The 13,928-nt window shown below is 35.6% G+C and overlaps 1 protein-coding gene and 1 long non-coding RNA gene across 6 annotated transcripts in view; one reads left to right on the top strand and one right to left on the bottom strand.

Annotated features, from left to right (window-relative positions):
* The window catches only part of LOC149132554 (uncharacterized), a 299,591-nt gene that overhangs the window by 238,553 nt on the left and 47,110 nt on the right, over positions 1–13,928 (top strand). The gene's annotated exons all lie outside the window — the stretch shown is intronic.
* The window catches only part of LOC106883700 (uncharacterized), an 85,690-nt gene that overhangs the window by 50,364 nt on the left and 21,398 nt on the right, over positions 1–13,928 (bottom strand). For both annotated transcript variants that reach the window (XM_089362101.1, XM_052972748.2), the window contains exons 6-12: positions 12,740–12,882; positions 9,919–10,017; positions 7,448–7,747; positions 4,145–4,315; positions 2,740–2,820; positions 2,098–2,221; positions 274–389 (exon numbers count right to left, since the gene is read on the bottom strand). In XM_089362101.1, coding sequence (XP_089218227.1) covers positions 274–389; positions 2,098–2,221; positions 2,740–2,820; positions 4,145–4,315; positions 7,448–7,747; positions 9,919–10,017; positions 12,740–12,882 — 1,034 coding nt within the window. The remainder of the gene's footprint in view (positions 1–273; positions 390–2,097; positions 2,222–2,739; positions 2,821–4,144; positions 4,316–7,447; positions 7,748–9,918; positions 10,018–12,739; positions 12,883–13,928) is intronic.

The following is a 13,928-nucleotide window of genomic DNA, read 5'->3' as shown; positions in this document are numbered from 1 at the left end:
TACCTACTTTTATACAAATGATACACCTTTCACTCTTTCATAGTTTTCTGTCCCCAAGTATCATCTTCATGAAATGTAGACACTTCACACTAAATCTGTACTGCTTTCGTGAACAAAGATCTCAGAAAATTCTCTAATGGGGTCATGTCAATCTGGTTTTCTTCAGTATTACAGAAATATAATCACTAGATACATCAAGCACACAATCTCGTAGTCCATATTAACATTAAAAAGCATGCAACTAGAAGAGTCAATCATAAGAAAGGTCCGCACCAGGTTTATATCGTCGTAGACATCATTGTCAGCTGGACGAGACTCGCGTTTCACTCTGACCATAGCAGCAGACATAAGTGTGCCATAGTGACCATCCCAGTATTTATCATCTTTGCCTGAAATAAAAAAGAGGAGAGAAAAGCAAAGAAATGTGTTCATCACCATCATCATCATGCTTTCCATGCTGACATGGGTTGGACGGTTTGACAGGAGTGGGCCAGTTGAAGAGATGTCCAGACTCCAATTGTCAGTTGTGGCATGATTTCCACAACTGGATGCCTTTCCTTATCCTAAACAGTTTACAGAATGTGTTGGGTGCTTTTTACATTCCACCAGCGTGGGTGCATTTATGCAACACCAGCATGAGTGCATTTTATGTGATATGGGCACCTGTAAAAGAGAAGCCTGTATGTATGGGTGACAACAATTTTACTTAGCTTGAAACACATTTTCTCATGTACAGCAAATCACCACAACTCCCAAACCCTTGTCATTTTCTCAATGAGGCCCAGTGTTTGAAGATCCTTTCTCAACATTTTGTCCTACATTTTCATGGGTCTGCCCCTTCCACAGGTTCCCTCCACAATTAGAACTTTGCACTTCTTTATGCAGCTGTCTTCATCCATATGCATCACATGACCAAACCAATGCAGTCTTCTCTCTTGCACTCAATATCTGATGCCTCTTATACCCAGTTTTCCTCTTAAATCATTTACACTGTTGTGTGCGCACACTGACATTACGCATCCAACAGATCATGCTAGTTTCTTTTATTTTAAGCCTTTGCAAGTCCTCTGTAGTCAAAGCCCATATTTTACTACCATATAGCATAGCTCTAGATAAGCAGGCATCATAAAATCTGCCTTTCACTCTGAGGGAGAGGCCCTGTGTTACCAACAAAGGTAGGAGCTTTTTGAACTTCATCCAGTCCATTTTTATTCTAGCAGCTATGAGCAGGGCCATCTATCTGAGAAGAATTGTGACTTATCTGTTTTCATGCTTACTAGGACTTTGTTTTTTGATAAATTAACTCTAAAGTCCTTAGGTTCTAGGCCTTGGTTCCACACCTGAAATTTCTTCTCTAGGTCAGGTAATGATTCAGCTATAAGAACAAGGTCATCAGGATAGAGGAGCCCTCAGGGGCAGCCAGTCTTGAATTCCTCTGTTACGGTCTGGAGGACTAAGATAAGCAGGAGGGGGCTTGCTATACTCATTGCCAACCTTCACCTTACTGACAACATCCCTTTACATGGCTTGTACAGCTCTCACTAACCACTCATCTGTCCCTAGCTTCTGCATTGACCACCAGTTAAGGGAGTGGGCACCCTGTCAAAAGTTTTCTCCATTCCAGCAAAAACCAAGTACAGAGGCTTATTTTAGTTTAACTACTTCTCCTGCAGTTGCCTTACCAGGAATATAGCATCAGTCATGTTTCTGTCTAGCACAAATCCAAACTGCATCTCACCTACACTAACTCTCTTTCTTTCCAGTTGTACCATTGTCACATACAATATGGTTTCTAGAAGATTTGGCTTCTATTTCTGGCAGATTTAGCAATCACGTATAGGTTACCATATTAAATCATTGTAATAGTCATTGGGCTAATTATACTGTATTATTCCACACTGTATTATTCTTTCTAATTAGCTTTCAATAATCTCTGAAAGATATCTATTTTAACTATTGTTTTTCATGCAGATAGCACCCCTGAGTAATTAATAGATAAGTATTTAATGCTTCCTTGGCTAACATATCTTAACACTAACTTAAATATCACATTGAGGTGTGTCAGAGAAAGAGAAATTTTAAATGTTTGTCTCTTACCATATGATTCAATTGCAACACCTCGAACCCCAGGGCCATAGTCTGAAAATGTGACGCTTACTTCCTGCCACTCATTGTTTTTGTAAATTTTTCCAATTTCTCCAGTTGTGAATTGTTTCATGATCTGAAAATATTGAAATATTTGACCTCAAAATTACAGGCACAGAATAGTAAGCCTAAAGTTAGATTGCCCCAATAAGGAAGCCATTATGTAGTCACCCTCAAATAATATCTTAATAAAAAAGAAATGTTGTTAAATAATGATATTCTAAATTCACTCTGTCTGAATAATGCAAGAGATGGTCAAGGTTGAGCCTTTCATAAACGGTTTCTAAAGCAAGGTTGATCTGTATTTGAATAACAGCAGCAACAACTAGAAAGGAAATCCTAATGTGAGCCCAGAAGCATTGCATGAATAAAAGGTGTCGAGTTACAATTTAATTCTTAAAAAGGGAAAAGAAGAGAGAGAACAATTCGAAAAGGTTAACTTGTTGGTTATACCTAAGGATATTGACCAGTTTAGAAACACAGATATACAAAATTTCAATAAAGTTTTGTTTAATCAGTCAATTTAACATGCTTATGGGTTGCTCTTGAGTACATGTTGATAATAAACAAGAAGATTTTAAAAAAAGAACGAACCGTTCCATTTTCATCCATTAAAGAAGCCGTCATGGAATAGAATCCTCCACCACACACTCCCTCTCGGTACCACTCAGAGACCTGTTGTTAGGGATAATAACAGTGTAAATTATTTACAGAGACACAGGATCTTAAATTAAAATCTCATGTAAAAACATGGAATTCCATCCTATGAACTAAAAGATTGGGGCTTTTTTTTGTTGTCCAAGGGGTGGATTGTTAGGATCATTAAGGAATTGGGCAATTCCTTAGTTAGTTAAGGTTTTATCATATTAGATATTCATATCAGGCTTTCTGTTCAAGTTGATGTTTCAAGGCAACAATTATTACAACCTCCTTTCTCTCTCCAGTGATTGTATACAAAATAAAAATTTGAGCTTGTGATATTGTTTTTATTTTGTAGTTAATAATTGTTTCAATTCCAAGAGGATTGCATATTATTTGTAAACTTGTACCTTATTGACGATCTAGTCATATACACTGTACAGTCTATCTCCATGGAAATTTGTTTCCAATACATTGTTTTTAAGAAACATTCTAAAAAAATAATTTCATGGATGCTGTCAAGATAAACTGCACAACATATAAAACTTGATCATTAATTACATACACTAGTGTGTTGGCACTCCATTGCTTACGACATCGAGGGTTCCAGTTGATCCGAGCAACAGAACAGCCTGCTCGTGAAATTAACGTGCAAGTGGCTGAGCACTCCACAGACACGTGTACCCTTAACGTAGTTCTCGGGAATATTCAGCGTGGCACAGTGTGACAAGGCTGACCCTTTGAATTACAGGCACAACAGAAACAGGAAGTAAGAGTGAGAGAAAGTTGTGGTGAAAGAGTACAGCAGGGTTCACCACCATCCCCTGCCGGAGCCTCGTGGAGCTTTAGGTGTTTTCGCTCAATAAACATTCACGACACCCAGTCTGGGAATCGAAACCGCGATCCTATGACCACGAGTCCGCTGCCCTAACCACTGGGCCATTGCGCCTCCACAATTACATACAAGACTATAAACATCATGCAAGATTAATCACCACAGAATTGTTGAAACAATTGTAAACTATGAAATACGAAATAATACTGCAAACTTCAATCTCCAATTTTTGTTTCTTATACTCTGTAATATGTGGATTTTCTGTTTATTTGGAACTATGGTTTTATAAAGGGATTTCTCCTTTGCAATTTCCAGATAGCCACTTTCAGTAGAAATGCTTCCCAAGGGAAATGCCTGGATTATCTTATCACAGCTGACATAAAGTACCAGACAAACTGCTGGACTTGACAAGTGATCAAATTCTTTTTAAGATGGTACCCAATATGGCCATGACTGACAGCTAAAAGAATCCAAGATAAATAAAAGAGAGAAAAAAACAATGAGGAGACATGTTGAAACATTTACCTGGATGTCAGGTGATGTATCTAAATAGTCAACACAGAAGAATTCAGTGAGGTCTACTTCCTGTTGTTTGGTACATCTCATGTGGGACGTAATGAAAGCCTTTTTCATGCCATGACCACTTTCATCTATTGTCCAGTCACCATAGGCATTCCAGTGTACCATACTGTTTTGCTGGCAATATAACACTTACAGGATAACCAAAATTTTGCCACAGTGTAGATCACATAATTAAGCACAGAATAATCAAAATTTTATTTCAGGCTAAATAAAATGGCAACCACTGGTTAAACCACATAGATTGTCCCCTATTGGTTCCCATCAGTTTTATAATAGAGCATTATTACCTTTAGTTAAGAAATAAAGGTTACTGTTTTGCATCCAGTCTAGTACTATGCACATATCCCAAAATAAGCATAAACCACCACTTGATAACTACAGAGTTAGACAATGATTAAATACTGCTTTATCTCTAGATAACCAGCAGTTTTACTTAAAAAATGCAAATGGTGGAGAAAGGACTACAAAACAAAAGAGGTCACATATTCAGCATAGTGTCAGGCAAGCACTCTGAACTTGTTTAACCCACGATATTCAGGATTGTTCTAAAAACTGAGGAAGCTGATGATGTAAAAGAAAATGGAAAGAATAGGAGATAGAGTCTTTAACTTGTTTGCATATTAATGACTGTTAAAATTAGGTCTTATATAGCATATTTTTTATTAAAAAAATGGAGACAGCAGAGCTTGATGGTTCATCTTGTCTCACATACTACTCACCAAAACTGAAAAGAGGCACCACTGACAACTAACTGAGACATTTTTGCTCACTGTTACCTTTGCTATTTTTTTTTTTTTTTTTCATATCTTTATCATTTACTTTGTAAACTAGCCATGGAGAACTGCTTGATTTGTAATAACCAAACTCAATTTTTCTTGTCTGCATAAATGTGATTTCCTATGGCAAGCTACTTGTATTTCTTTAATACACACACATAAACATTGATTTTGCAACTGAGTAGCAAATGAACTTTTTTCTGTGATTCATAAACAGACAATTTGATATTAATTACATATTTTTTGTTAAAGTATGTAAATTTATCCTGCAGATATCATGTCCAAGTATTACAAGTCAGTGAATGAACAAATTGCCAAATATATTTCATACCACTTTGACAGTCATTCATTGTAAAAATACATTTTATAATGTCAATAAGTGTGTATACAATTACAAAAGAATTTGTCATCGGTTAGTCCACAAATGCCTTTGAGGGGCCTCATGCACTCTTCCCCTTTACACTTCCTGTTAGAATGGTTTTGGGTAGTGACTTGTGGCACATTGTCTGTAGACTTAATTCAAGTGTCTATCTTATAGCCACTTGGACATTTGAGGTGAGGATCTTTTCCATACTTATAACTGCCACTTTGACATTACACACTGTTGCAATCATCTTCAAACAGCTCTTAATTCATTTCCAATTGAAATGGAAACACTAATTGAAAAAGGCTTTGCAAGGGTGGAAAACAAAAGAACTATTACAGCATTGTACTTAATTTTGTTCCCACGAACACTGCCCCAAACTGATAAAATTATTCTTAAAGAAATATATTTTTGGTTTATATATGGACACAGCTCAGCCTTTTAAACGAATTGATTCTGACCACAAAGAAAGACAATGGGCATAATAGCATTTGCCAAATGGAAACTTAATTACAAATATAGAACAAGGAAAACATTGAATTATATCTCAAAATGTAAAGGCCTTACCAAGAAGACTTGGAGAAAATAGAGACAGCATCAAAAAGTGAAGAAAGATTTCAAAAGCTTTTGAGAAAGAGGACTTTCATATGTAGCCCTATGAAAATAGAACTTGGAACAAGTTTAATCGGATTAAATTCTGCCAACATATCTGGAGAGAAACTGGTAGTTGTTATCAAGTAAATGATTTGAAAGTAAGTAGTAAACATTGATAAATTATTTAATAGGGTTGTTGTGAAGAACTTTTTAGCTTCTGAGGCAGAAGTTTATGCAGCACAAAATTTTAAGTATGAGGAAAAGTGATAAAATTTGTTTTGCTTGTTTCAAAGAAAGACACATATTAGTAAACAAAAAAGGTTTTGTTCTATAGTAGAATCATTTTCTTTTCTAACATTTGTGCAATAGGTAATGATTTCTGTAATAGATAAAAAGAGGTCATTATTGGAGAAGTTACTATCAAGGACTTTCTGATTATTAACATCTTAATTGTTCATAAATTTTAGAGAAAATTGAAATTGACAAAGAATTTATTGTAATATTTTGAGATAGTCATTTTTTTTTTCTTGCACTATTCATTGTTCCCTTCAGATTTATCATTGTTCTTATTTTAGGACATAAAATAAGAACAATAATAAATCTGAAGGGAAGAACTAATATATAGTGTGTGTTTATTTTGCAAGGCAGAAGAAAAAGTGACTATCCAGAAATATTACAATATCTGTTTCAATACATGATTTCACATCAGGAATCTTGCAAAGCAAATATACGTGACAATGAATATTTCTTAAGTGAAAAAGTACTGATAATTGAATAGAATATTACTTGACAATAATTTGATTTATTTTTGAATACTACAATTCTACTTGATAATATTCTACATGCTTGTATTGTCCAATAAACAATAGTTGCTTTGTACATATTTTTCCTTTCTGCCAACTTGGAAGAGACTGCTTTCATATAAGAAGAAAATATGTAATTATGTTAATATATTGGCAGAGTAACCCAAATCCACTTTAACACCCAACCCACACATTGTGGCTCATTACAGCATGCATGATATTTCTATTGGTCACACTTATATACACAAATATAATAGAGATTTGTACTCATCTAAGTACAAATACATAACTACACATCCTGAAATGCCTACACACATTTAAAACTTAAACAGACATTCATATAAATAGTTATATCCACACTAGCAGAAATACCCAGGAAGGTGTGCCTATATGGTTGCTCAAACTATAAGAAATAGCAACCAAATCTATCATATCACATCCTACTATCTTAACGAAAAAGGATACATGGGCTAAAAGAAATCCTACATATATTAACCTGGAAAAAATATGAAATGGTGATTACAGGAGCATCTTTGGTCATGGGTCTAGTGAATCGGTCTGGTGACCTGAGTCGAGATAATGTCAAGTTTAATACTGACTACTATACTATATATATATTATATGAGGTCCTAACTATGCTATAGCGGAATCAAACTGTTCAAACTTAAGTCCCTTTGAACAGAACTAGAATGAATGACCAATCTCTTACCTCTCCACTTGCATTTTGAAGTAGATTCTGTGACCAGCCAACAATTTTGACTTCCTTTTTCAGTAAGGTATGTTGAATTGGTTTAAAAGATTCTACCAAGTACGAACTGTCTAGAAACACCTGTTGTTTGGCTGGCAAGTGTTTCTTCAGAAGAGTGGGGTTAAAAAGGACAAAAGCACAGAGAGCTGTATCTTTGGAACATATTCTCAAGTGGTGGTCAGTTATTGTTACATATATGTCTGCTGTATGAGCATGACATCCAGGAGATATCTCATACTGTTGGTGAAACTGGGATTGAACCTGAAATAGCAAAACAAGATCAGCATTTTAGTGGGTTCTGCTATTCTCTGTCAGATCTCAGTCCAAGGTGGAGCATTGTTGTTTTGAAGAGTTTAACTAAATATATCGATTCCAGTACTTTTTCTGGTACATTTTAAAATTTACATAAAGGAAATGTAATTATAAAGCAAGGGAACTTAACAATACAAAGATATGTTCAAAGCACTACCCTGTCACAGTCTGTTAAAGTCTGTCATACCGGCCATGATAAAATATCACAAGGTATAGAAAATACGTATTCGCCTTTATATATTTAATCCTTTATATTGAACACTCAATATTTCATCTATTCAATAAGACATTCAATACTTTATTTCATTGTACCATCCATTTTTATATTATATATTGTATATTCCATATTCTATATCCCACATTAATTTTACAAGAATATAAATAAAACATAAAAAACAGACAGAGTTGGAACTCTTTTAAACAAAATAATATATTCCTCTATACACAATCATACAAAACCCCTTTTTTTGTATTTATTTTTACTCATATATATATATATATATATATATATATATATATATATATAATGTATATATTAATAATTATCGCCAAGCCAACATGGCAGTCCCAAATATAGGACGAATGCTGCCGTGGATTAGCTCCAAGAGGTCATCGCCTCTAGCTAGCTATGTGACACACGAATTTGTGCCCTTTATAACCTTCGAACAGGGGAGGTCAGCAGCTGAGTTAGCATCCACCTCATCTATGGCTAGTTGTACATCTTCTTCACTTATGTCAATGTATTCCATCGTAATTGCCTCACTGGTTATAGGTGAGGCAGCAAAGAAGTCCACTGGTTCGCTCACTTGTCTGTGTTCCAACAGGATGGTAAAGACACTTTTGAACTGGTCATTCAGTACCTCATTGGAAGAGGGGTCTATCTTGCAGTGAACTGAGGCTGTTTCTTTCACGTAATGAAAGAAGGCCTTTGGGTTTGACTTAATGTTTTTTATAACCCAGGCTTCTTTGTCTGCTCTCTCCCTCACATAGGATTGTTGCAGCCTTTTTTCAGTCTCCATCAGTGTTGTTTTTAGGCGGTACCTTTCACTACTTTTGGGATGTTGGTTGAGTCAATTTGCAACCTTCATTTGTCGTCTCATGAGGATCTTCCTCTCCCTTAGAATCTTGTTCATATTTGTTTTAGCCTTGTGCTCTGGGACATATTTCTGGCATATGGCTTGCATAACAGACATGAAACATTCTAGTTTCATGCCAATGTCTGGTGTGGAGAAACACCCTAACCCTAACTCTTCTCACAAAACCCACATAACCCAAGAATGGATGTCAGGCTGTCTTTAAAGTCATGTAACACCAAACTTGCAGCCTCCAAACTCACCAGATTTAAATTCCATAGACTACTATATTTGGATAATTGTTGGAATGCAGAGTAATCAAGATCCTCTCAATACTATAGCTTCACTGAAAGCCACCATTGTCCAGGTGATGTCTGAAATGATTAAGGACATTTTTTATGACCCCCTTACACTCTGAGTTCAATTCCTGCCAAAGTCAACTTTGTCTTACATTCTTTCAGGGTTGATGAAATAAAACAGCAGTCAACAACAAGGGGTTGATGATGTAAACAGCTGTCCCCAGCTGCTAAATTCCAGACCTTGTGAATATTTTTGATGATCTAAGAAATTAGGGAAACTAGCTTTTAGCTCATGAAGCATCTAGTGTTCTTAATAAATATATCATCCACATTTCAAAGATATTGTGGGTTTTCTAATCATTTGTTAAAGTACATCATATGTTTCCATACATACACTAAATACCTTTAGTAGAGTAACAATTCTACTACCATCTATCTTGCAGAAATTGACCAATAGAATGTTTTAAGCTAAGTATTGGCTGCATTCAGTCTCAGCAGTGTGGGAGATCTTGCAAGATTTAAAGGTATACTCTCTCTGACTATTTTATACTGAAAGAACATGACATGTGTAGGTAAACTGTGATGGTGATCATGAGATGAAGTTTATAAACATGATAGAAGGAGCATGACACTCATGACCTTGCATCTTAAGTGGAAAGCAAATGACATTCATGATGTTGATGAGAAAAAGGCGGGTCACGATATCAGGGGTGATAATAATAATAATAATATTATAGCTGTTTCTTACCTTCTGTGAAATATTTTCTCCATTGACAGTTATCCGGCCACAATTGACTACTAGGCAGTGCAACCGAAGAATAAAGTTGCCATTAGAAACATCATCAAACTGAAGAAGATGAAGGCCACAACATCAACGTTAATAATACTTGAGTGTCAAAATATAAGAGACTAGTTCACATCACACTTTGTTTTTTATTTAAAATACAATCATAATCATCATGTATGTCATATATGCATGTATTTGTATACTAAGAGAGTAAGACACAAAAGAAGATTATAAGAAAGAGAAAATGTACAATTCCTTTTGTATTTGTAATCAATCAAATTATTACATATTCATTTCTAAAAAAAAGGATAAGCATCTTACTGTGCATATGTAATGACTGACTGCTAGCCTTCTATTAAAGTGTACCACATGTTCATTACAATGATTATCATATTTTAGAAGTGAATGTAGTAAAATCTGACTTCAAAACTCTGAACCTGATGGCAAAGAGGACAAAGGACTGTGATCTCTGGTGATATCAGATTCTCTAAAAGAGCTGCCTTCACCAGTGAAGCTGAGTTCTGGAACTATTACTTATTACATTTTTTGACCTGTATTACTGTGACCCTCCCACTGGCTCTTGCAGACTACTAACCCTACTCTCTTGTCCTCCTGCAGACAACTGTATCATCTTTACTACTCCTGTTGCTCATCCTTCTCTCTCTCTCTCTCTCCTGACTCATGGATCTTTGCTCATCGACCCTTCAACCCTATCTCTGTTCTGGCAGTCTGCTTCCCCATCCCCTCATTCTCCTTCCTGTGCAATCGTACAAACAGATTTTTCAACTCACCTCATGCCTTGTGGAACAGTCTAGAAATTTCATCGTCATTATCTATTTCTTGCAGCTTATACTGTTCATTTTCTCTTTCTCTCTCTCCTTCCCTTAATACATATGAATAACAATGCAGATCCTTTACAAAAACTTGCACTGCTTCCCACTTTTCATAGTTCAATTTCCTTGTCTGTTATCATGAAACTGACTCGACCCCCCTCCAGGCTTTGTAGTCCTGTTAAACTGCATGGCAACCTCAAAATAGTACAGGTGGCACATAAAAGGCACCCAATCTATGTTGTAAAGTGGTTGGCATTAGTAAGGGCATTCAGCCATAGAAACCATGCCCAAACAAAAAACACTGGTACATAATGCAGTCCTTGGACACATTAGATCCTATCAAATTGTCCAACTTGTGCCAACATGGACATTAATTTATGATATCCAAAGGAATTATGCAGTTACTTTTCCTGTATCTAAAAAGTGATATGGAATATTTTTAACTGCTTGTTATAGAGTTTGGCATCTAAATAACAATTATTTTCAAGATAAAAAAAACCTTTTATACTCAACATTATACACATATGTGCATGTGTGTATTTAATTAAGGTTATTTTAAAGCATGTTAAAGAATAACAACAGGACATTTATTGACAGTGTATTCAATACTGAGAGTAAAGCCAAATTTACATCAAAATTTGTGTATTTGGGATTAAAAATGATGCCAGAAATTCAACATTCTGGTGAAACTTTAAGGCCCCCCACACTTTGTACAATACTTTGTTCTAACCTGCCATCTTAATTGCAGTTATTTGAGAGATGTATCCCTGACTTTCTGTCCAACTTTTAAGGCCTTCTTTTTTGTTTGGCCTATCTCCTTGAATTCCCTTAATAATTGACAGCCCTCTCCTCATAAAATCAATCACTCAATAACATTTCCTTAATTTCAGACACAGGATAGGAACAATGAATGAGATCAATGAACTGATTGCTTAAATTTTGGCTATATGTATCTTACATGTATGTTAATGTCACAAGAAAAAGCACCATTTACACTTGTGAAGCAGTTGGCAGAAGGAAGGACAGCCTGCTGTGGGTTGCATGGCAAAGAAGACACCACTGCAGCAGTTCTGCATTGCTCTGTATGAAAAGTATCAAGTAATCCTTCAGTTTACTGTCAAATCGTTTATTTATATATATATATATATATATATATATATATATATATACACAGGGTGGGCCAAAAGTAATGAAAAGTTATGAAATTTTGATTATTTTTCTTGTGATTTAGATGTGAAAAATCACAGATAAATTAAATATATTGTAAATGATGCTAGGCTATTGGAAATTTAAAACAAAAAATTAGGAACTTATTAAATATTGAAACATCTTTGTGACTTTTAGCCCATACTGTATAAACTGATATATATATATATCAAACTTAGAGACTATATATATATGTGGATATGCATTGGGTCCAAGAGGCATCCCAAATAAGAGAGATGTTTGCGCTGGTATGGTAATGTGATGCATATGGATGAGGACAAGCTACATAAAGAAGGGCTGATTTCTAACTGTGGAGGGAACTTGTGGAAGAGGTAGGCCCAGGAAGACATGGAACGAGGTGGTGAAGCATGAATTTTGAATATGGGGTCTCACAGAAGTGATGAGAAGTGATCATGACCTTTGGCAATTTGCTTGAGAAGACTTGTCAAGCCAAATGAAATTGTAGTTGTGGTCAGAGCCAGTGACATATAACTGTATCCATGCTGGTGACACATAAAAGCACCCGGTAACACAGAGACACCCACTACACTCTCAGACTGATTGATATTAGGAAAAGCATCCAACCATAGAAACCAAGCCAAAATAAGACTGGAACCTGGTGCAGCTCTCTGGCTTACCAGTTCAGCCAAACAGTCTAACCCATGCTAGCATGGAAAGCAGACATTAAATTATGATTATGATTATGATGATGATGATATATATATGTATATACACACACATACTGTATATATGACATCTTGTTCCTCAGCAGCCTCAACATCAGGGCTTCGAGATGTAAGATACAGAAAGTTATCTTCAGTTCCAGTGATTTGTTGTGTGACTGAAACATTTGCTTTGATACCTCCAAGACATTTCCATCGGCTTCCTGAAAATATCAAAGACATGAAAACATTTTTATGGATGATATTGAGCATTATTTGATAAGAATAAGAACAACAAAGTAGAAGAAAGGAACTGAGTACCATTGGAATGTTCTAATAAATAAGTAATTCTGTATGCACCAAGTTATTCTTTGCCTCCCTTGTATACACTCTCACAAGCAGACATAGATTTTAGGCAAAAAAAAAAGAAAAAAAAAAAGAAACATTATACAGCTTGCAAGTAATATACATATTATAAATGATTTAGACACTGCAATAGAAGATACCTTATGTAATCTCCTGAAAGCAACAGAAGCTCAACAGTATAATTGGTAACATTTAAATGTCTTAACAGCTAATTCACTTTTCAACGCAATAAACACTCAACTGTTATTAACTACCATACGTATATATTTCATTATCATCATTTAATCTGTGTTTTCCATGATGCATGAGCTGGAGAGTTTGACAGGATCTGATGAGCCACAAGACAGTGTTGCATGCCAATGTCAGCTTTGGCATGATTTTTATGGCTAGATGCCTTTCCTAATGCCAGTCACTTGTATACTGGCTGCTTTTTTTGTCACACCAGCATTAGTGAGGTCACCAAGTAACTTACAAGATGAGTAGAAGGAAAAAAAATCCACTTGACTGAATGGAGGATGTATTTGAGAGAGGGGGAAGTAGCTTTATGCTAAATATGATAGAAAGACAAGCACTGGTGTCTTGATACAAAAGCGATACATGTCTACCCTATATCATATAAGAGTAAATAGCAACATCTGGAAAGGAGATAGAAATGGTGGTGATGAGTTGGTAGAGCATCTCACGATGCAAGAAGGTGAGGATATGAGAGAATACAATAGATCAGCAGCTGGGGATCAGTGGGTAATTTCATAAGAACATCAGAGGAGGATAACATACTTAGAAGTGAATGTATTGAGTGATTAACAAAGATGGAAATATGATTGATAAGAAATATCAGTATGGAGGGGGTAAGGTGGGGGTGAGAGAGATAGAAGTGGTTCAGGAAGTAAGATAGATGAGAAAG

This window comes from Octopus bimaculoides, chromosome 14 (assembly GCF_046866305.1).
Source record: "Octopus bimaculoides isolate indiv1 chromosome 14, ASM4686630v1, whole genome shotgun sequence".
Classification (NCBI taxonomy): Eukaryota; Metazoa; Mollusca; class Cephalopoda; order Octopoda; family Octopodidae; genus Octopus; species Octopus bimaculoides.
This window is presented reverse-complemented; position numbering and strand designations above follow the sequence as displayed.